General features: G+C 38.8%; 1 protein-coding gene across 1 annotated transcript in view; it reads right to left on the bottom strand.

Annotated features, from left to right (window-relative positions):
- Positions 1 to 6276: 6276 nt before the first annotated feature.
- Positions 6277 to 25411, bottom strand: part of Naa16 (N-alpha-acetyltransferase 16, NatA auxiliary subunit) — a 50979-nt gene continuing 31844 nt past the window's right edge. The window contains 6 exon segments of the mRNA XM_021227665.2: positions 6277 to 7175; positions 8653 to 8761; positions 9075 to 9268; positions 16799 to 16942; positions 17491 to 17630; positions 24580 to 24652. Of these exon segments, the coding sequence (XP_021083324.1) occupies positions 24624 to 24652 (29 nt within the window). The 3' untranslated portion in view covers positions 6277 to 7175; positions 8653 to 8761; positions 9075 to 9268; ... (1 more) ...; positions 17491 to 17630; positions 24580 to 24623.

The raw sequence follows: 25411 nt of genomic DNA, 5'->3' as shown, positions 1-25411 counted from the left end.
CCCAAATTTTCAAGCCACAGGCAAAATGCAGCCAGACACTGCCAGAATACAGGTCTCCAGCTCTGTCCCTGATAGTCACTGTTCCCCTCTGGCCTCTCATGAACTGGGCATCCACTATCTGTCTTGGTATTCTGAACTTCTAAATCCTCACCAGAATGGTCCAAGGAGCCTTGCTTACAACATTATAGCATTTCCCAACCCACAGGCCTATGAGCCACACAGTCAGGGTTACTCATAGCACAGCAACTTCTTGGGTACCAGTTTTCTATGTAACCTTTGTATTGCTGAAAACAAAATATTCAACAGAAACAAAGATTCAAACCACAACCTAACATTTGATGATGTCTGTGCATGAATCTATGATTAAGGTTCAAGAAGTCAGTATGACTAGAAATCTGTGATTTAAAAATTACTAGAACTGTTGAAAGTTAGTATGTACAGGGAGATTGGCAGAACTTGAAGAGGCAAGCCAGGAAACAAACACATAGATGCAGAGATCAGCCAATATTCTTTCTTTTAAACTGTTTACTTGACTGGAGTTTCTGTGGCATACCCGATTAATCATAAACTTGGCACTGCCCTGGGGAGCCCAATGCCAAGCACCCCACCCTACCTACATGTCAGCTCTGGCTGAGGTACAGGTAGTTTAGGAAGTTACCTCAGGCCCATAGCTGACCATAAGACATCTTACCTGCATGCAACCCAAACTCTCAGAAACACCTAATAATCCCAAGGGAATACTTAGAAGTCTTCAATTCTCCTCCTCCTCCTCCTCCTCCTCCTCCTCCTCCTCCTCCGTGTGGTATAGTTCTGTGCATATGAGTGCAAGTGCCTACAGAAGCCAGAAGAGGATGTGAAATCCTTGGGGACTGCGGTTGCAGGCAGCCGTGAGCCGCCTGACTGTTGTAACCACCCAGCATGGGTGCCAGGAACTGAACTCGGGGCTCAGTGTACTCTTGACCACTGAGCCACCCCCTCTGCACCACCCCTTCAGAGTAACTTTTCAGTGTGGCCACCAGCATCCTTCTGACAATGGCATCCGGCTGACATTAGGATAAAGAATTACATATTTGCCAGAATATTTCATGACAAATACTCATTAGGTTTGGTTTTGTTTTGAAGTCAGTCTCACTATGTAGCCCTGGCTGGGCTGGAACTTGATCTGTAGAGCATACTGGTCTCCAACTCAGAGACCTATCTTACCAGGTATGCGCCCATGCCCAGCCCTATTTCTAAATTGTTAAAACACCAAAAGGAACCTCAGTTTCTGTGGCACACAACACATATCTGGAAGATGGTTATCAATAACCACATTTTCTATAAACTTGAAAATATTGAGATCATTACATTTCTACTTTACCCCCCAAAATATTTTTCTAGTATGGACACATAATAACAACAACAGACATAAACAAGCAACTTTTGTACAAAGTAATTTATTGCAGAATTGTCTAGATTGGCATGATTTTACTGTTAATTATTCTCTTTCAGCAACTATGAATCTAAAGAGATAAAGGAAAATCACTTTAATTAGAACTGTCTAGGCCAGGCGGTGGTGGTGCACACCTTTAATCCCAGCACTCGGGAGGCAGAGGCAGGTGGATCTCTGTGAGCTTGAGACCAAGCCTGGTCTACTGAGAGAGTTCCAGGACAGGCTCCAAAACAATACAGAGAAACCCTGTCTCGAAAAAACACAAAACAAAAAAAACCCAACCAAACAAAAAAAGAACTGCCTAAAATCTCCATTCTGAGTTTGTATCATAGATTTACAGACATATTCACATAGCTGAGAAATAGAGTGATTCCATTATATGATATGGCAAAAAAGGTGTGTCCCCCAAATACTGTTCAACACTATGATTTAATAGCTTAACTAATTATAGTTTAAATTCTCATCCGAGGAATCTAAATATAGCTAAAGAATGGCTGTGAGGCTGACAGAGATGTTTTAATTTGTACTCTGCCCAATCATGCTCCCTTGAAGAAAACCTCTCAGGATAAGCTACTTGCTAACTCTCTAAGCAATTAATCAAGAAAGCACAATTCCTCCACAATGGTCCTCAAGACTAGAACAGATACACACAACGAAATTAATGGTAAATTTACATGATTAAGAGGCAAACCAGTCTTCACACTCTGAATCATCAACATAAAAATTGGAGTACCTTCATTCAACCACAAAGTACCACTTTTATGGCTATTGCAAAAGAATATTAGGCTTTATTAGAGACTAATGAAGACAAGGAAGAAATACAAATCATTCAAGTTAAGGTAAAAAAGGGAGCAAAATTGCATTATCTATCAAAATGGGAAATATGGCTATTTCTCAACATATAGCTAACACTTCAAAATAAAACAAAATCAAATAAAAAAGCCAATAAAGATATCAAAACAGATTCTGAAGTTAGGATCAAAAGAAAATATAGTAAGTGGGCTATCTACACCTTAATCAGCAACTAAAGTATAATACAGAAGCGACAACACTCATAATTCAGGTAAGACTTTACAAGTATAAACAAGTAACTGTAACACACAGTTAATAATGGATAGAACTGAGCTCTTTAACCCACTTAGAGCTATGCTGTGGAGTTACATGTTTTTGTTAGATATTGCACAACCTATAAATCAGCCTGTGAAGAATCTTGCCTTCACATTTTTATCTTTTATAGTTTCATCCAACCTAGTGGCTACAGCAATTGCTTTCTCTTGCCTTGACTTGCCAAAAAAATACATCATTTTAGCACCTGAAATTCCAAGACATTCCAAGATGAGTAACTCTGAAGGCTTATGTTTCATCTGGTTAAAACCAGATGTGGCTTAGAGTGTTTAAATAGTGGTGGGTTAGAGCTGGCATCTACCAGCTCTGGGCAGCCAACTGTGACATTTATTCCTAATTTCCTCCTGTTCAGTAACATCCCACTGAAGCTTTGGTTACAATGGAGTGCAAGTTACCATGGCAATAAGAGTAGCAGTCAACAGCACTTGCTGCTCTGCAGGGTTAGTTTCCAGTACCCACATAGCCGCTTACAACATCTGTAACTCCAGTTCCAGGCAATCTGATACCTCTTCTGCCTCCACAGGTACTGCACACATGTTGTGCACCAACGTACATGCTGTAAATTCTCATACACATAAAATTTTTAAAAGAAAGTTTAAAACAAAACACATTGTCAAAACTTTTCCATCATAGACAGTTATCTAACATTTACTGAAAGAAGGCTAATTTGGCAACATCTGTGCTTAGAAACAATGTGATTCAAAATGATAAACATATAGGATAGCCATGTGTTTATCATACAGGATATTTCAGCCAAAAAACCACTTTTAAAAAGCACAGGACCTTAAACTAAAGAATCTAAAGAATAAATTACTGTCACAAGAATATGGTCAAAGAAAGATATTTCCCTACTCACAAAGAAAGTAATTTTAAAAGGCTACTTAAAATAAAACAAAACACAGTTCATGTGTCCTGAAAATGATATGGTCTATGTTCACATTCCTACTAAATGTACATTTATTTGTAATTTGTTGAAAACTCTATACATATTAACTTACAGTTATAAAATGGTCTTTTGACTGTTTTTGAATGGGATATTTTGACTGCACTGACACACCCAAGACTGTCAATAAAGTTACTTTAAATCAGAGGGTAGAGCTAGCTACTAACTGACTAAAATTAGCCACAGAGGCTTTGGAGGACTGAGGACATAGAGAGAGACACAGGGAGTAGGGTGGGGCTTAGAAAGATTCTCAGTCCTTTTGGATGGAGGGAGGAAGGAAGAAGACACTGGTCACTTCTCTACCACTTCTCTGATCATTCAGGTTCTTACCCTGATATCTGACTCCCAAGTTTTTGTTGATAAAGAATAATTGGATAAACACTTCATTCATCCTTTCTTCTTTTTCTTTTCTTTTCTTTTTTTTTTTTTTTGAGACAGGGTTTCTCTGCATTGTTTTGGAGGCTGTCCTGGAACTTGCTCTGTAGACCAGGCTGGCCTTGAACTCTGCCTCCCAAGTGCTGGGATTAAAGGCGAGCGCCACCTTTTTTTTTTTAAGATGTATTTATTTATTGTTCTGTCTGCACATGTGCCTGTAGGCCATAAGAGAGCATTAGATCTCATTATAGATGGTGTGAGCCCCCATTTAGTTTCTGGGAATTCAAATTGGGACCTCTGGAAGAGCAGTCAATGCTCTTAACCTCTGAACCATTTCTCCAGCCCCCATGTTTTATTTTTATATGGTAGAAATTTTCTTTTTCTTTAGAATTTCATTTAATATTTAAAAACCTATTTCTTACAACTACTAAAAAGAATATTATCCTGGTTTTCTAAAACATTGTTTCACCTATTTAAAAAATTATTATTTTGAGTGTGTGTATGTGGGGGGGGGTTTACGCATTTGCGTGCAGGGACCACAGAGGGCAGAGGTGTTGAATCCCTCTGGAGCTGGAGCTGCAGGTGCATGTGAGCCTCCTGATGAAGCACTGGGAATCTGAATCAAACTGTCTGGAAATGCAGTGCAAGAACCTCTGAGCCGCTGAACTATCTCTCCAGACCCTCTGTCTGTTCTAAAAGAGAACTTCTCTGCTTTCTACCTAGACACATAATGTTTTAAATCTAAGTACTTCTTCCATATGCATTACAATGAAGACATTCGCCTTAACAACAAACCTTAGATTAAAATTATCTCCATAATTTTAGGCAAAAAATATCTACATGGCTTAAAGTACAGCACAGTTAATTTTGGTACATCTTTCAAGTTGGTTTATCTCCAACTTTTCTATCATCTTCCATCTAGTTTTCATTTATGCTGCCCTTGACATTTTAGGGATTTGTGTAAGCTGCCTAAAATTTTTTCCAAAACAAACAGGACACTGAAAGAGCAGTCTCCGTACAGATGGTGTCTCTAGAAGACAGGAACGTGATGAAAAGCACAAATGGCTCCTGTGGCTGCTGGAGCAGATCCGGGTCTCTAGTGCACTAGATGACACATATGGGTTCTGGCACACTGGAGACCCACAGAATGGTGCTGAGCCCAGGGCATTGCCAGTTTCCTGCCCTTTGTCCACAGACACACTGCCAGGACATGTTGCCCCCCATGCACACCCTCACACACCACCATCTGCACACCATTTGGGACCCACTGGTGCTAGTGAACTTCCGTAGTAAACCAGATCTGCACCCCGTTGCTGGTCTGGAGTCTGCTTCCCGATGACTCATCGTGACTCCACCATCTCACGCCCCTCAGGATACAAATAAATTTTCAAGACAGAAAATACATAATGCAAAGCTAAGGATGTAGCCCAGTTGGTAGAATGCTTGCCCAACTTGCATGAGGGCCTGAGCTCAGTCTCTAGCATTGCATAATAAAACTACACGTGGTGGACCATCGCTCTAATCTTAGTACTCAGGAGGTGGAAGCAGTAAGAAGTTCCAGGTCATCCTTGGCTATAACTGGCCAACCCAAATGACATTAAACCCTCCACAAAAACTAAATGAAAAAAAAAAGCACAACAGAAACAAAATTTTGAGAAAAACTCCGCAGACACACACACACACACACTACACACACACAGACACACACATTTCTTTACTTATAACCAGATAACTAGGTCGCTGTAATCCCGGCACTTAGGCCCAAGTAGGAAGATTGCTTAAGCGAAGTCTCAGCACATACCAGTTTCAAAGCCAGCCTGGGCTACATGAGACCTCATCTCCAAAAAAATAAAAATAAAAAAGCTGTCAATCACTGTCATTATAAATCATTTGAGTAGAATTAACACTGCTTTAAATGTTTAAATGACTATCTAGTATTCCAGTCTACCATTTACCACTATTTCCCATATCACTGAACATACATTTATTTGTTCATTCTCTTTCCCCAAATTTCACATATGGATATCTTTGTTTGGATTAATTTGTTTGAGCCAGGGTTTGTGTATGTAGCCAACTAAAGCTGGCCTCAAACTTTTTTTTTTTTTTTTTTTTTTTTTTGGTTTTTAGAGACAGGGTTTCTCTGTATTGTTTTGGAGCCTGTCCTGGAACTCGCTCGGTAGACCAGGCTTGGTCTCGAACTCACAGAGATCCACTTGCCTCTACCTCCCGAGTGCTGGGATTAAAGACGTGTGCCACCACCGCCCGGCTGGCCTCAAACTTATAATCCTCCTGCATCAGTATCTGCAGGGATTACAGGTGAGAACTACTATCCCCCAGTGGTCGTTGGATTAAGTTACTTACAAAAATATAAGTATAGAATCAAAAGGCATAGTCAATGTGCAACTTTCAAAAAATACTTTTATTTATATTTGATGTGGACTGTTGTGGGCCACCATGTGGGGCTCTGGAAACCGAACCTGGGTCCTCTGCAAGAGCAGCGGCAGTACTCTTAACCACTGAGCTTCTCTCCAGCACCTAATGTGCAACTCTTAGTAAGATGAACAAATTGCTTTCCTAAGTGGCTGTGTGCAGCTTACTATACACTCTATTCTCCATTTTAACAAGAACATTTCAGCCCGTCCAAAAATACAAATGGTCTTGTGCTCTTTTCTCCCTTTTTTCCTCTGGTAACTAATTAGACTGAACACTTTTCCAAATACAAACCAGAAAGTAGATGCTGAAGAGCGGTAGCATTGTGTTTGAGGAAATCCTCATTAAAGCGATGCAAATCTTTGTTGACAAATACTTTCTTCATTTCTTGAGCTAGAACTTTGCTCACAATGTCTGGAAGATTAATATGATTAGATACTACAAAAACAAAAACATTTGGATATGTTTTTATCTGTCCTTTCAAGGGAAAAAAATCAACTGAAAATTTTTTGTATTTAGTGTTATGCTTAATGAATATATATGTACAGTAAAATTACTCTACAACTCCTTTGAAACAAATAGTTTAGTCTAAAATGCACTAATTTCTATCTAATTGTTTAATTACAGGTATAACTGCCATTTGATATCAGGCAAACCTTTGCTTTCATTACATCTTTGTGGTCTCCTTCCTATCCAGCTAAATGGAGGATGACTTGCTTATATTTGCTTTTCATAGCTGCATGTACATGAATACCTCCTCCTTATACTTACCAGACTTGGAAAATTTAATCAAGAATTCATGCAACCATGCATTATTACTGTCGATGGCAAAGGCTCGTTTAACAGACTGCAACATTAGCAGAAATTTCCCTGTGCCACAAAAACAAAACAAAAAAACAGCCTCAGTAATTATGTTCTATCTTCATTTTATTTTAGCTTCACGTAAATTCAACTTAAGAACTTAATTTAAAAAAATTGTGAGAAAAAGTCAAAGTTAATTTTCATTATCCAAGATAATTTTTCCCCAAGGCAATGTTAAGTGAAGCTTTTTCTTTGCTAGCCGCTTTGGTTTATCCCCCCGCCAGTCGCCTGGGCTCTGCCGCGCCAGCCTGGTTCTAGATCTGCATGAGTCCCAAATAAACACACAGGAGGCTATATTAATTATGAAGCTGTTGGCCTTGCTTGTCCCTTACTGGCTAGCTCTGCCTTAAGTAATTACCCCATAATTGTTAATCTAAGTATGTTTCTTACCGGAGAATAGTTCCCGGCTTCCTACCCCCATGGCGTCACATGTCGACTCCTGTGTTTCTCCTACCCAGAGTTCTCCTGGACTCCTAGTCCCTCCTATCTAGGTTTCCTATAGGCTCAACAGTACTTTATTGACAAATGCACAGGACTTCCCCCAACAAGGCAATTTTTGCTTTCCTAAGAAAATTTTAAAAAATGTTTCAAACAGACTGGGTGGCGGCAGTGTATGCCTTTAATCCCAGCACTCGGGAGGCAGAGACTGGCAGACCTCTGTAAGTTCAAGGCTAGCCTGGTCCAGGACAGTCGGGATACATAGAGAAGCCCGTCTTGAAAAACCAAAAGAGAAAAAAACAAAAATAAAACCCCCAAAAACAAAAAAAAACTGCTTCACATACATGTCTTAGTTAGGTTTCCACTTCTGTGATAAAACATAGACCAAAAGCAACTTGGGGAGGGAAGGGTTTATCTCATCTTACAGCTGGAAGTCCATCATCCAGGGAAGTCAGGGCAGGAACTCTAGACAGGAATCCTGAGGCAGGAGTTGATGCAGACCACGGAGGAACTCTACTTACTGGCTTGTTCCTCATAGCTTGCCCCACATTTCTTATACTTCAGAAAACCACCAGTCTATGGCTGGCACTGCCCATAGTGAGCTAGATTCTCCCACAATAATCAAGAAAATGCCCCACAGGCCAATCTGGTAGAAGCATTTTACCAAGTGAGGTTCCCTCTTCCCAAATGTAAAACTTTAGTTTGTACTGACATAAAATGAACACATTCAAACTATCCTCAAAATGGATAATATTATCCGTATCTTGGTATGTTGTCCAGTAAATTTTTGAGTAGGAAAATAAAAGGGAATTGAACCTTTGTGAAAGGTTGGCTTAAAGCTCTAAAAAGCAAAAAAGTGGATCTCAGTGACAAAATTATATCTCAAACAGTCAACATTATAAAGGCTAGAAGCTGATCTCTAGGTTAAAAGTGTACAGTTCAGTGAAGAAGCACATGCCTAGCTTATGTGAGGCCCAGAGTTCAAGCCTCTGCACCATGAAAAACAAAACAACAATAGACATACAAGCCTCAATTCAAAGTGTGTTACCTTTTCTAAAATATATTTCAAATGCCAGCAGGTGGGTATAAATGTTATCAGCAGCAAGGGTCTTTAGAGGAGTGAGGAACTTGATGGCTTCCTCTAATGGATTGTCAACCTATTTTAAAGCAAAAAGAAAAATTTTTTTGTATTTAAAAAGGGGAAATCATAGACATATATCATTATATATAAAATAGTTCTTAATATAGTGGAACCAAAGTTAATTGCACAAAAATTAATAATTTCATAGAAAATGCTAATTTTTTCCCTCTGTCTCTTCACTGATTTGGTACAGATTACAACCTAGCAGGACAAATGAAGGCTAAAACTCTTACAAAGGAGATGTGGGAAGCAGCTTGTAAAATTATGGCAAGAACAGAATCAAATAGCATGAATTTTACCATATAACAGTAATTGTAAACTCAACTCACCCTTTCTAGTTTTTCAGCTGTAAGTTCTTCCTTATGACCACTGGCGGTTTCTTCTTCTTCCTCTCTTTTTTTCTCTGGGTTTTCCTGCTGACATTCCCTTTCTGTGTGCTTTCGCTCTTCTTGTAACTTAGCCTTTTTCTGGGCTCTTCTTTGCTTGCTAAGCATTTTCTTCAGTTCTTTGGCTGACAGTATCTCTATAAATATTCAAATGTGTGAAAAATGTTGTTGTCATTTTGCATGTTTTGTCTTCTCTATAATATATACTATCAATACATTTTTCTTTTGGATGGGGATGGGAGTCTATGCAAAAGGTTTTAGAACGTATATTCTTGTGACTAGTCAAACATGGCACACAAAAGGCAGCCAACAAATGCTGGTTGCATTAGTAACTAAAACCAATTCCAACTCAGTCTTGTCTCTGTGATAATTCTGCCTCTGTCAACTTGACACACTCTGGAGTCACTTAGGAAGCCCATTGATGGCTGTCCACATGAGGCTGGCCCCTGGGCAGGTCTGTGGGAAACTGTCTTGGTTATGTTAACTGTCTTGGTTATGTTGCTGGGTTTGGGTCACATAATACATTAAAGAGGAGAAAGCTGAGCACTGTGTGTATGCATGCATTCTCTCTGCTCCTGACTGCTCCTGCTGACTTCACTCCCCTGCTATGATGGACCCTAACCTGGAATTGTGAGTTAGAATGAGCCCTTTCTTCATTAGCTGCTTTTAAAGGACAGTTTATCACAACAGGAAACAAAAACAGTCTCTCATAAATAAGTAACAGGAAAATCACTTTATCCCCCTCAGCTTCAAGTTTCAAAACATGTACCAATTATGGTCTTGGGCTGTTTCAAGGGTGAGAGAATGTATGTGATGAAACCTGTACTTCCTAGCTACTACATACTGGGCTTCCATCAGTCACTGACAGTCCAGGGACTGAAATGTAACAGAGGCATTCTCACTTTCAGCAAAGCAAATACCACAAATTGTATGAACATGTACTTTTCCTGAGGTACTCAAAACTTTCTAATTGAAAAACATTTATTAGGTTGGGTAGTGGTGGCACATGCCTTTAATTCCAGCACTCAGGAAGCAGAGGCAGGTGGATCTCGGAATTTGAGGCCAGCCTGGTCTACAGAGTTGAGTTCCAGTACAGCCAGGGCAACACAAAGAAACAAACAAAACAAAACCATGTATTAGTATGTTTGGGGGTGTGGGGTGTGGAGAGGTTAAAATTGGAGGGAGGGGGTGTGCCTTAGTGCATGTAAGAAGGTCAGAGGTCAATCTTATAGAATTGGTTCTCTCCTACCTTTACATGGGTTTCAGGGATCAAACTCAGGCTCATAAGGTCAAAGTTTTGTCTACTGAGTCATATCACCAGCCTCACAAGCTTTTCTCCAATTACCATTTAAAGAAAAAAAAATAGCTCACAGACATTTATGCTCTTTCTTAACTGATGTTACAGAAAACAAGTCTAAGAAATACTGTGTTTGATGCTGTGGTACATACCTTTAACTCCACTTAGGAGGCTGAGGCAGAAACATCAAGAATTGAGGGCAGCTGGGGGTGGGGGCATGCAAGTCATCTCACTGGGCTGACCGAGATGTGTCTGTTAAAGAACATCAGCTCCTAACTTTTTCCTAATGTATCAGTTAGTCAATTCTGTCTTCACATCCATTTGACGACACACCCTTTTACTGTTATTTTGGCTGTGCAAACATGGGGTGAGGTAAGACAATCTGATATAGTATACAGTGTATAACTGGGTTAACCTTTTTTTTTCTCTAAGAAACAAGCTTTCTCTGTGTAGCCTTAGCCGTCCTGGAACTCACTCTGTAGACCAGGCTGGCCTTGAACTTTAAGATCTTCTTGCCTCTGCCTCTTGAATGCAGTCCAGCTAATTTTTTATCTCCTTAGTCATTTGTTGATACATTTTCAAAATGCAATATGCTAATCTGATATTAATATTTTGAAATTTAGTACTCTTTTTAAATCTTTTCATTACCTGAATTTATGTCTTGCTGCTTGCTTTCATTGGTTAAAGGGTTATCATGTTATTTCAAATATATTTCAATTGCTGACCTAGCAGCCTTGAAATAAAAGGTGTGTCTTCTGAGAGTATCTTCTAGTCTCAAGAGGTCAACATAAGCGCAAAGGGTCATTTTTCTCAAGCAGTATGTATGGAAGTCAAATTGATCATCGGTTATCTCAAAAAAATGCTTAAAAACAAAACCACAAGATTACCTCTTATATTTATGCCAATAACCTCTACCTTTTAAAAGAGAATTACAAAAAGCCTCCAAAACAATATAGTCACAGATACACTTGGTTGCCCTTTCCAATGTTAACAATACAAAAGGCTTCAAGTTTTCTGCATTCAATTAAAGTGTCCTCACGGCTACCATATTCTGAACACACCTGATTTCAACTTAAAGGACTCTCCTACAATCCACCCTATTTCTTCATATCATATTTTATGATGAACCTCTCCCCTGATAAGTATCAGGTCATCTCTGGAAATTAGTACATGTTAATGTAATTTTCCTCTGCACTCCCATAAAACCAACAAGGCAGAGCTAAATGCAACTCTGAAAATGATTTCATGCAGGCTCACACTAAATGTTGACAAATCTAACGCATCTACTCCTCCCTGCGCTCTTGTGTGTAAGCCCACAGCACAGTGCCCACCACTTGAGGTAAAGAGCCCGTCAATAGGGCGTGTGAATAAATCTTTTATTTCTCAGTGCCTTAGTGATTCCATCTAAATTAGGATACATCTATATAGGCAGTTTCTTAAAGTGATTGTTCAAGCTACACATTTTAAAGTTCTTTTTAGTAAAGTGCTATACAAAGACAGCATTATGACTTTTCCCTAGTGAAGAAGCTCTCATTAACACACCCATACTCCATAAATTTCAAAATCTTAAGCCATAAGGTTTTCCTAACAAGTGAACTCAATGCTTTCATCTAATTTCCAACAGACTCACATCCCCACCCCAGAAGGATAAGTAGTGGTTCCTTTCACCAAAAGAAAACAGTTCATCTCTGACCTATATAAACAGTTTTATGATTTATTTTTCTCCCTGACATATATTTATACCTCTGCTTCCCCACTCCACTTTGGCTTCTCCAAACTCATATAAAAAAATGAAGTACTCCATATTCCCTCAGGGGAGAAGGGGTGTTGAAGGTGGTCTACTAGCAACTCACTACGCAGAGGATATATTAGCAATTGTTTTGAACTAATTGGTATTTTTAGTCAACTTGGTAATTAGAAACATGTTATATATACAAAATCACACTAAATATCTAAGAGTTTAAGAGAAAAATTCTAAGAATAAAAGTATAACACAGACAAAAAACAGAAAAAATAAATATTTCATATTAGTTCACAGTTATTAGAAAATCATGTTTAATGACATATTTGAAAATTGAATTTTCTCAATGAGATAAATAAATTAGTAATGACATTAATTTGATTTATTTTTAAAAAATCAAAGGCTAACATATTTCAGAAAGTTGTCAGTGCTTTTTCTTAAAGCAAACCAAACTTACATAAAAGTAATACATTAAAATTCAACCCAATTGGCTAAGGGAAGCAGAAATGCTAAATCCTAGAACACACAGTAAGATGAAAACATCTAAGGAACTACAAGACATCGTTTAGGTTGAGAAACAAGTGAAAAGCAGATGACAAGCTTCAAAAGAGACTCCTAGAAGTATCAGTAGACATGGATTTTAAGTCACATTTCAGAAGTCATCTGGAACCACGAACATTTAATCCACCTCTATCAGTAACAGCCCACAGGCTGCCTCTCTCCAGTTGATGTCTTCTATAACCCAGGTGACCAGCTTAGCCCAGTTTACCAGAAGTCACCTCAGTTTTTCCAGTGAACACACTGTGACCAAAGGCAAACCTGGGTATTCATTTATTCCATATAGCTCTTGGCAGCAATAAGTAAACAAACAATCAAGCAAATAAATAAGCTGCATAAAATGAGAAAAAGCAGGATACTATAGCTATGGCTTTGGGGTAAACAAGGGCACTGCAGAATACTACATAAGCAACTAAATAATCTTAAACCTTTTCTCCTCTGCCTAGCAGACACTGCTGGCAGATGGTCAACAAAATTAAACTTGACCATGAAATGGAAGCTAACACTGACTATACAGTAAGACCCTCTTTCAACAAAACAAAAACAAACAAAAATTAGGCTTGAATTATGATTAGCTGGCAAAGAATCAAGAAAAGCTATCCAAGTTTTAGAGTATGACTTCCTTCAGGAATTCTGTGTGCGGCCCTCTCTTCTGGCCACCTTCCTGTCTGTCATGTCTCTGAATTCTTGGCTGAGACAATTAAAAACTTATACAGAGGAGGGGGGGAAAAGCCTGTTCTTGAAAATGGTGACTACATCAACTTAGAAAATAAGCAAACTTTTCCTCTCTAAAGGGTCTGTCATTATAAAATGTGACAACTTAAAAAGGATGCAACAGGTTTTAGAAGTCCTGGGTTATATAAAGAGTTAGAAATACATACATTATTGTATATGCAATATATATTGTCCTGACCAATATAAACCAGCACACTAAAAAGAGATGCCAGTATTTTTAAAAACATAAATAATTCAGAATGTTGCTATAAATACAAGCTTATAGTACTTTGAAGATAGCTGTTTTGTTTAATAAAACTTAAGCATCATATTGGACTAGGCCACACAACCTTTACTATTAATAATCATTATTATCATCATCTTAAAATCCAAAATGAAGACAGAAATGGTATTATGTACATTCCAGAATGCTAAAATTTCAAATCCAACTTCTAAAATACCACAGCAGAAGGTGAATCTGAAACTGCCTTCAATGAAAAAGTTCTTGAATGAAATCTTGAAAGCAGAAAGACCTGCTCCTTATTTAAACTTCTTTCTTAGCTTTATTTCTATTTAAAAAATAAAACACAAAATTTTATTTGTGATAGGTATTTCCTTATTAAAATATAAGAAGCCAGGTGTAAAGTGCCTTGTGTAAGTAGTTAATAAATCATCTCTGAAAGCTGTATGTGGTCGTGTACACCTTTAAATCAGCACTCAAGTGGCAGAGGCAGGAGGATTTCTATGAGATTGAGGCCAACCTCGTCTACATAGAGATCCAGGAAAGTCAGGAATAAATGCACAGTGAGACTCTGTCTCAAAAAAAAAAAAAAGAAAGAAAAAATCTTTGAGTTTTATACTTTTTGTGTGCACATGTCTATATGTGGGCATTTTTTTACACTTTTTATTATATATTTAAATTAGAAACAAGCTTGCTTCCCATGTCAGTCCCAGCTCCCTATCCCTCCCCTCCACGCCCTATATGTGGGCATTCTTGTAGGTGCAGGAAAATATGGTGTGTGTGTGTAGGTCACAGAATGACCTCAGATGACCATTTTAAGGTGCCTTTGACTTTTGTTTGGCACATAGTTTCTCACGGCCAGGAATCTGTCATGTTGACCAGGCTGCTGGTCCAGTAGCTTCCAGGAATCCATATGTCTCTGCATCCACATCACTGCTGGAATTAGAGATGCACACCACTCCACCTTGCTTTTCACATGGATTCCGAGGATCCAAACTCAGGTCCTCATGCTTGCAAGGCAAGCGCTGTTACCAAATGAGCCACCTAGAGCCAAGAGGTTAAAGCACGGTATCTTCCTCAACTGCTTTTTTTTTCCTTTTTGAGACAAGGCCTCTTACTGAACCTGGAGCTTACTATTTCAGCTAAACTTCCTCGCGAGACCCCAGAAGTCTGCCTGTCTCATACCATCAGATATGCACTTCTATTCCTGGTTTTTAAATCAATGCTAGAGATTTGAACTCATACTCTCATGTATGTACAGCAAGTACTTTAACCACTAAGCCATCTCTCCAGTTCCTAAGCCTGAAGTTCTACTCTTAAATCTTTCCAATGACACTATGCATTTTCTTTGAATGTATTAATTTTGTTAGAAATCAGTCAATGTTTATATGAAATACATTTCTACATATATGTAAAATATGCATATCATTAATAAGAGTTAAGCTTTTATTTTTAGTATAAGTATAATCATTATAAGTGGCATGAGAAGTAACTCTTTTCTTATTTGTGTTTCATATTTTTCATAGAGTGAAATGCCAATAGCAAACTCTGAATATAGTTAATTTTTAAAATAAATATAATTAGGCCATACAATCAGAGTGATGGTTTCTACATTTTAATCTTTGGTAATCAATGTAACCCTTTCCTTCAAAGATATTTTCTTCCAATTAAATCACTTTTGAACTAGAAATAGTGTACCTGATATTAGGAATTTCATTCATGCTACTCAGGCACTGTCACTATAAACTTAATGATATACATTAACAGGAGATTTACTCATCACAGTCTGCAGTGTAGGAAATACGTTAACTCATAAAGCAACACAGGCATCAATACTAAGAAGAGTAGGACTTAAGTTTGAGAAGGTCCAACTGTAACAATCCTATGAACATTCAAATTAAACTTCAACAAGAAAATAAGGATTCTATTTGCATCCTTGCTTGAAAGTACTAATTTGCAAAAGCTTAAAAAGGAGTTTATATCTCGTGACAATGGGGTCCATGAAATGTCTTTCCTTAACAAGCAGGAGGCCTTTTAAGTGGTAGACACTAGTGAGCACTAACATAGGCTACTGATATTCAGTATTTCTGCTGCTAGCTTTTGTTCTTCATTTCTGTGTAAGGTTTGTGTTCACACGTGTATGACAGCATATGTGTAACATGACACATATGTGGGGGTCGGAGGGCAAACTTGGATGTTAGTTTTGCTGGTTCTTTTTCGTTTATTTTGTGTATGAGTGTTTTGCCTGTATGTTTGTTTGTACATCATGTGCATGTATGTTTGTGCTGCCCATGAAGATCAGAAGATGCCATCACATACCCTGGAATTAGAGTTAGGTTATAAACCACCATGTGGGTGCCGGGAATTCAAACCTCCTGTCCTCTGCAAGAGCAAGTGCTCTTAACTGCTGAGCCATCCTCTCCAGCCTATCCACTTTGTTTTACAAGAGTCTCACTTGCTGCCTGTGTACTCCTAACTAACTGGTCCACAAATTCCAGGGGATTCTGCTGTCTCTGTCTCATCTCCACCTCCCAACTCACCATAGGAGTCCCGGGATCACAAACACATACCACTATGTCTAGGTGTTATGGATGCCAGTGACTGAAGTCAAGTCACTAGGCTTGTACAACAAGCACATTTATTCACCAACCTATCTCCTATCCATTTTTTGTTTTAACAGGGTCTCACTGTGTTACCTAGATTGACCCTGATACCACCTGCAATTCAGGCTAGCCTCAAACTTATGATCCTCCTGAGTTCTGGGATTACAGGCCTGCACCTCCAGTCCCAACTCTGTTCTACAATTTCATCACAGAAAAACAAATCTGATTTAAACTATAATGTTTGGATATTTAACATGTAATCTAAGAGACTCAGAATTCTCAAAAGAGAAAATGAGAAGTCTTATCTCTAGAAATACTAGTTTAAAGGACAGGAGAAACAAAAACAAAACAAAGTAAACTTTGGTGATTTCTGTAAAGGTTCTCTGGTATGATCCTAGTTCCAGCTCCCATTAAAAGCCACCCCCTAAGATAGAGCCATCCTCTGGGTAACCTCAGAAGTTTCCCATGGGAAGAAGGCCGAAGTGGCTACCACGGTGCAGACATCAGGCTCACCTGACCACGATGCCTGTGGTTTTTATGCTGCATCAGCAGGGGAAGAGTGTGCCGAGTGCCCCACAACTGAGGGAGGGCTGCTGAGGACTGCCTCAGGGGTGCATTTGGGGCTCCTTTCCTCCTGCGGTCCATGTAGAAGGAGTGCTTCAGAGGTGACAAAGAACAGGAAAACAAAAATTCACACAAAGGAAAAGTGCCCTCACTAAGACATATCACATACATAATTCTAAATGCAAGTATTAAAATAAGCCTGCAAATTGGCCAGCTGACGTACAGGGTACCAAAGGTGAGAACAAACATCCTGGGAAGACGGACTGGAGAGAGGCTGACTGTGGACCAGATCCTGATGTTTAAGGGGGAAAGATGTTGCTACCAGCTGTGTGTCCTCCTAGGCTGCTGATGCAAATTAAATAATGGCCAGATAGGGAAGAGAAATTGTGAATGTATGCCAATTTTATAGCACAAATTGTTTGTGCTAAATTGTTTTCCTTTTCTCTTCAGAAAAAATACATAAACATGCCAAAGGTATCAAAAAAGTAATCATTTACTGCACATTGCTCACAATACTAAAGAATTGCTTTCAAATGAAGCTGTCAAAATTAGTCAGAAGAGGCAGACGACCCAGTGTAGACATGGACCTGATTTTCTTGTCACTTACAGAAGAAACAAGAATCCACATCCTAAGAACTCACCCTTTCTACTTCATGGCATTTTTTCAAGGCATCCCATATCTCCCGAGGCGCTGATACGCTGAAATGCATTCTGTCTCAAACCATATGCACTGCATTTCATTTAGATTTTCCATGGCAGATGTTCCTTCCTGAAATGGAAACTTGAAAAAATATAAGGCAAGAAGCAATAAAACAGAACCCCCAAATCACATTTAAGTATATTTATTTTAAAGCTTTGGGTTCAAATCACTATAGGAAAAAGTCACCTTTCCTTTTCCAACTATGCCCACAAGTATTATGATGACAATAGTTAGTTATCAGAAAGTATAGTAAGGCATGTGATATTTTTAACTATTTATTAACTTATGTTGTATGTTTATATATGTGTACGCACAGACGGCACAGCACGTTTGGAGGTCAGAGGACAACTTGTGGGAGTCAGTGCTTTCCTTCCATTTTCTGAGACTTAAAGATCTACTGTGGTCCTGGCAGCAAGCATGTCCCCCACTGAGTCATCTCTACAGCGCTCCTTAGGGGTTTTAAACTACAAAGTTTTACTTATTCAGCTCCACTGGGGTGTTCATCACTTTGTACAGGACAAACTCCTGTTTTAAGCATTGAAGATCTTATTTTAATTACTTAAAAACAATACTCCTATGAATATTTCCCATCTTCTTTTCACTTTCTGCTATTTAACATTTCCTTGCTGACTTAAGGTCACTGTTACAAAGATCCAATACTGTTATCATATTTCTTAGTAATGTTGTCAGTTTCTCAATCTCCCTCCTATGCGTATATGCAATGTCACTTTATTTGCTCAAGCATCTAAGCTTAAGAGCACCTGGTGTTCATAGCAGGTCTGTTACTTCGCTAGTTCCCTGTGTTGCATGCTATTAAAACCAAGTAACATTAAACAAGGTGATGGCATACCTATTATCTCAGCACCTGGAAGACTGACGCAGGAGAATTTTGAGTTTAAAACCAGCCTGAAGTACATAGCCAGACCTTGTCTTTAAAAAGAAGAAAGAATCCCAGTACTCGGGAGGCAGAGGCAGGCAGATCTCTGTGAGTTCGAGACCAACCTGGTCTTCAGAGCGAGTTCCAGGTCAGCCTCCAAAACAATACAGAGAAACCCTGTCGAAGGAAGGAAGGAAGGAAGGAAGGAAGGAAGGAAGGAAGGAAGGAAGGAAGGAAGGAAGGAAGGAAGGAAGGACGGAGGGAGGGAGGGAGAGAGGGAGGGAGGGAGAGAGGGAGGGAGAGAGGGAGGGAGAGAGGGAGGGACGGAGAAAACGATCCCTGAATTTGTTACAAGTATTTGTTAGTTCAAGATTAAATATAAGAGGAATGTAAGATATAAAGTACTTAGTTAGCTTCAATGTAGGGCACTGGACTTTGGTCATCGGTTGAAACAGACTTATGTTAAACAAGTTTGTGTGATTTCAGAAAAGATGGGAAAGGTATATTTATAAAAACATTTTTCAGGGGCCAGAGAGATGGCTAAGTGGTTAAGAGCACTAGCCTCTCTTCCAGAGGTCCTGAGTTCAATTCACAGCATCTGTAATAAGATCTGGTACCCTTCTTCTTGCCTTCAGGCACACATGCAGGCAGAACACTATACATAATAAATCTTTTTTTTAAAAAAACACATTTTCACTCTCTCTTCCTCTTCTCCCCCTCCCTTCTTCCCAGCTCCCACTCCCCCCCCACCTCATGGGGGAACAGGAAGGTTGAGTATGGGGGAGAATAGGGGGAGAACAGGATGAGAAATACCATAATAGAGGGAGTCATAGGTTAGAAGAAAGATCTGGCACCAGTGAGACCTCTCGTGATCGAAAGGGATGGCACCAACTGGCAAGCTAAGCAATAGTGGAGAGACTACCTTAAATGCCCATTCCTGATAATGAACTTGACATCTACCCTATACGCTATCCTAGAACCTTCATCCAGTGACTGATGGAAGCAGAGGCAAACACCCACAGTTAAACACTGAGCTGAACCCATGGAACCCAGTGACAGAGAGAGAAGAGCGATGAGCAAATTGGCAAAGAATGGGCTGGCAAAACCAGCAGAGACAGCTGAACTGAACAAGGGGGGAGCTCTTGGACTCCAGACCAACAACTGGGAGGCCAGCATGGAATTGATCCAGACCCCCTGAGTGTGAGAGTCAGTGAGGAGGCTTGGGCAACCTATGGGGCCCTGGGTAGTAGATCAGTATTTATCCCTGGCATACAAACGGACTTTGCATGTTTATAACATGAAGAGGGATGCTCTCTCAGCTTGGACTCTTAGGGGAGTGCCTGGACTCTGCCCTGAGCGAAATGACAGACTCTGGATATCACCTATGTGGAAGGAAGTGGGGATAGGGTGGGAGGCTGGGGGGGGATGGTGGGGTGCAGGAGAAGGGGAAAGAGAGGGAACTGGGATTGACATGTGAAACAAACTATTTAAAATTAAAGTAATAAAAAAAGTTTTAAAAAACCACATTTTCAATCTTGGATCATTTTTAGGGTCACTTTCTATTATCAGTTCAATTGTTAGAATTTATTAAAAGTCTAAAAATTCCCAGTGCTCAGGAAGTAAAGGCAGGATGTCAAGTGTAAGGCCTATCACCCCCCCACCCAAAAAAAGTCTAAAAATTTACTATCTCTGCATATTTATTTCCTGATGACTGTGTCTTCACAAAAAAGTTACTTTAGCTCAAAATTTTTACCATAAAAAACTACTAAAGAAGCATTTGTAACCCTCTGTAATTCTAAGATGCAAGCAATCTGTTAAATGTGAAATGTGAGCAGCATTTCACTCATTCACTTTACTCTCCTGTGCTTTGAAGATACATGCTAGCTGCCTGTTTGTTTAAATCACTGGACTGAAATTTTATACTCTGATTGTTAACTGTACTTCTAGTCCCTGCCTTTACCTCCCAGGTAGTATTTTTTTGTTTTATCTGGAAACCTATGGGTTTTTATGACCCTCTGCTGTAGTCTCTTCTAATGTTGACACCTGTGGTGTGGTGGGAAGGATGCTGACCACAGTACCAGTCACTGTGTGACCAAGGATGGTCCAAGTATCCACTTCTAAGCCTCAATTACTTTTCTGTAAAACACAGACACCTGAGTGTGTCCTATGTGAACACAAACAATAGACTATCCATCTCTCTAGTCCCCATGTTCTTGACAAAATTTTTGTCATCATCATAGACTTGATACATTCTCCAATTCCCTCTCACTTTGATTACAACTATTTTGCTACACATACACTTAAATTAATAAAGTGAAATATATCATTGTTAGTCACACTTCATCTTAAACACTTTTAGGGCAACTGAATTTAATTAGTTCATGTTATACTTGTTCATGTAAATAACACACTGAGTCCTATTAATAAGCACTACTGGTGTATGTCAATAAATTTTTTAATTATTAGAGTTGAGTATGCTGTAGCTCAGTTGGCAGTGTTGGCCTACTGTAAATGAACCCTGGATTCAATGTGCAGCACCACAGAAAACTGGGTATGGAGGGACAAACCCGTAGTTCCTGCACTCAGAAGGTAGACAGGAGGATCAGAGGTTCAAGATCATCCTCCCTACACAGTGAGTTTGAAACCAGCCTTCGTTACTTACTGGAGCCTGTCTTAAAAAGCTAAAAAAAGAGATGCTCTAAGTACTAAAGAGAGGTGTAGTCAAAGTTAGAAAAAGTGTCTCAATAACACAGAAATATCAGGATAGAAAACCCAAAAAGGGCAGGCAGTGGTGGTACAAGCCTTTTATCCCAGTACTGGGAAGGCAGAGGCAAGAGGATTTTGAGTTAGAGGCCAGTCTGGTCTACAGAGCGAGAGATGCACAGAGAAACCTCAAGAAAAACAAAACAAAACAAAAAACCCGAAAAATCCAACAAAACAACACTGACCTAAAAAGAATTTAAAAATAAAATTTTTAAATATGCCCCCTTGCTCCTTTAAAAAATAAACAAACACTTCCTCTCCAAACATGAAGAACATTCTGTAAACTAAACAGACCCCGCCTGCATTTCCTTTAAGTATCGGGTTTTTTTTCTATATTTAGCTCTTTGGTCCCTTTGAACTGTTGTGTATGCAGTGTAAGATAGGAATGCCATTTAATTTTTCAACATAAATGCCTGAAATTTTATCTTTAATTTTAAAAGTACTTCTAGCTACATACCAAGTTTCCAAATATATCTGAATCAATTTGCAGGCCTTCTGTTCTGTTCTATGAACCTGTAATTTTAATCAAAACTAAGTATCATGTCTATTAGGCCACTATTACAGAAGGGATGATAAAAAAGAAAATATAGGACAAGTATTTAGCCAAACAATTTTAGAAATGTCACAGAAAATACACAGAAAGAACTCTGAGCTATTCTGAAGTAAGATGATATAATAGAGAATTAAAGAGAAGTCATAAATTATAAAGGAGACACATTTGGGATACAAACTAAATTTCTAAAGTTTACTTAAGACAGGATCTCATTATGCAACTCTGATCTACCTCCCTAATTCAGAATGAAATCAACTATTATTATTGAGAGCAAAAGCTCAGCAAAATGACCAACCTAACAGAAAGAGGCATGACTCTGGCATCAGATTTAAAAGGTAACAGTCACGAAGAGAAATAAAATCGTAGTTTACCAGGCTTCTAACCCCAAATACCTCCAAATAAATAGTGCTAGAGAAGAACAATCTATCTAACTCTATGAGTTCTCAAGACAAAAGCAAAATCAGTGAATCAGAAAAATAATCAAAGAAAGTAACTTGGAGAAGAGATTATCATTGCCCGATGCCAGCAGAAGCAAAAACTGCCACATTATGTATTGCCCATATATGCAAAATATACGCTTCTAGAAAATATGACAACAGAAGCAAAGGAATGAGTTCCAAGTTCACTAGGGTTACCGCATGAGTATGTAACTATCTCAATTAGCATATTATAAACTTTAACATAGAGCAGAGCATCGTCAAAGTGAAGAAGGATATAATCAAATAATATACCCCAATGAGACAACAATATCCCTGATATACCACAATCTAAGATTAGGGTACACAGACCAGTCAGTTAACAAAAGCAGCCATATTCTGCTTCCAATCCTATACTAAAGCAGCTATCAAAATGGACTGCAGAACGGTAGCCATGCTTACAGTGAGGCAGAGTGAATTACTTGCATTACATTAACAGAAGATCTCCTAGTACATATAGCCAACTAAACAAACAACAAGACAACAATGCAAACACACTAAAGCATAAATTCGAAACCTGTGATGTCCTGTACAGGAATGACCCTAACAGACTCATGTATTTGAATGATTGGTCCCCAGGTGGTGGGACTAGGAAAACAATTAGGTGTGGCCTTGTAAGAGGAGGTGTGACACTGGAATCTGGCTTTAAGGTTTCAAAGTCCACGCCATTCCCAGTTAGCTTTCTCTGCCTTGTGCTTGTGAATCCAGACATAAACTTTCAGCTGCTGCTCCAGCACCATGCCTGCCTGTCTGCCTGCTGCCATGTTCCCTGTCAGGATGGTTATGAATTCTAACCCTCTGGAACCATGAACCCATAACAAACATTTGTTTTCTGTTATGTTTTATAAGTTACCTTGGACATGGTGATTTGTCATGGTAACTAGAGAAAATGCAAATAAGGAGAAAATGCAAATAAGGCCAAAGAATCAAACATGTATCTTTCACATACACTATCTAATTCAGGAGGCCAAAGTATATGAAGGAGGGTTCTTTAAATAATTTCAGAACTAGAGTTATAAGTCAGTGACATAACACTTGTCTAGCATGCATGAGGCCCTGGGTTCAACCAACAGCCTGCTGTGCCCAGTTAACAGATAGGGAGCAAGAATGAAATAAGGCATCTAGGGAATACTACTCAGTGATTAGCAAAATCCTTACATCGGAGGCCCAGGAGGAACTTTTTAACAGGCCCATGGTCCTTATAAGAAACCCTGACCAATGACAGCATCAGAGAGACAACCAGAGCACCTCAAGCACAAAGCACCATGTGTGAAATATCCAAACAGATCTCAAATATATTAATCTCACTATCGATGTTACACGAATTAGGAATGACAATGAACACACAGTGATATCAAGAGACAGCAGTCACCCAATCTAAAGTATGGGAAAGTCTACAAAACAGAACAAAAGGCATTTCTTATAGAAAGAGAGATTACTGCAACATATTAAAAGACCACAAACCCATCAAATGTAAAGCATCAGCCTTAACTAGATTTAGATTAAAATAAACCAATTAAGCAAAAAATTTGGACAGTGGGAGAGAAATATAAATGTGGACAGGTATTAGATATGAAGTTAATTTTGTGTGTCTTAAAGATGCATACAAAGTCTTTACAGGTAAAGTATCTGGAACTTGTTAAAATTCTCTAACAGGATGGGTTAGAGCCTGGAGAGATAGATAGCTCAGCAGTTTAGAGCACTTGCTGCTCTTCCAGACGACCCAGGTTCAAGTCTTAACATCCTGTGGCAGCTCACAAATGTCTGTAACTCTAGTTCCAAGGAATCTAATGCCCTCATCTGGTCCATAGGGAAACAGGCATGCAAGTAGCACATAGACACACATGCAGGCAAAAACATTCATCACATAATTTTCCCCCAGAAAACTAAAAACAAAAAACTCCAAACTCCAAGAGCAATGGCACAGAAAAGACACATAAAGAACCTAAAGAGATTGTCTCCATACCTGAAACATTCCATAGGATTTTCTAAATTCTCTTCATTTACATATGTCCCCACAGAGAACCAAAGGACCAAACAGACATAATTAAAAGTTAATCCAAGAGTAAAAAAATAGAGAATTTAGGGGTTCAGGAAAAAGAAGGGCCTAATTTAACTAACTACTCAAGCTTGTGCAAGCCATTCAACCTCTCAAATCTGTTTTCCTTGCTAAATAAGACTACCTCTCAGTCAAAAAGATTATGGAAATTTTAAATTATAGTAAAATACTCTAATTTCATTCACTAATTCAAAAACCAATAAGTATCCATTTATGTACACATAATATAAACTAGTATTTCTGTAATTAAAATTACATTGAAATGAGCAACAAAATTCAAGTTTAGTATAGTTTAAACTTACCATAAGGGCTAAAAAAGCCATTCATTTTAAGGGAAGCTTCATAATTAGTAACAAGTTCCTGGATTATTGAAACCTGTCAAAGAAACATATATTTTTAATTTAACAATGTTTCACTGACGGTATTTTTATTTGGGCTAATTTAACTGGAACAACAACTTATTTTTATTTTATGATGCGTGTGTCAGTCTGTGTGTATGCAATTTGTGTGCAGGTGCTTATGAAGGCCGAGAGAGGGCACCCAGTGCTCTGAAACTGAAACTAGATGTGTTTCTTGAGGTCCCTGACATGTATGCTGGGAGTCAAACTCGGGTCCTTAGAAAGAACAGCAAGTGCTCTCAACCACTAAACCATCTCTCTAGCCCTAAAACAATACATTTCAAATACTATACTATCTTCTCCTACCTCCCAATCTGAACATTTTAGAGGAGCAAGAAAAAGAAAATGTACCACTGTGTTTATTAATGGTTTTAGGAAGAAAAAAGTAAAAACAGCTTAATAAACTCTCATCTCAAGAAGTCTGTTTTTTTTTTTTTTTTTAGTTTGTCTTTGGTGCCATTACCCTTCCCCCAATGCCAGAGATGAGGATCAAATGCACCTTGGCCCTTCATAGTGAACCCAGGGTCTTCAAAGCACTCTACCAGTGAGCTAGAGCCCCAGCCCCAGAATTCTGACATCTGTGAAGGACAACTTACTACATTTACATAATTTCTGAACAATTAAGTTGGCTTTTGTCTCCCTGTTGTGTTCTGTAGAACTATAAAGCACTATATAAATATTTAGATCTTATAAAATGTCACTCCTTACAAAAAATTAAGTGAAATGATTCCAAGTT

The sequence above is a fragment of the Mesocricetus auratus genome, unplaced genomic scaffold (assembly GCF_017639785.1).
Source record: "Mesocricetus auratus isolate SY011 unplaced genomic scaffold, BCM_Maur_2.0 Super-Scaffold_2245, whole genome shotgun sequence".
In the NCBI taxonomy this organism is placed as follows: Eukaryota; Metazoa; Chordata; class Mammalia; order Rodentia; family Cricetidae; genus Mesocricetus; species Mesocricetus auratus.
This window is presented reverse-complemented; position numbering and strand designations above follow the sequence as displayed.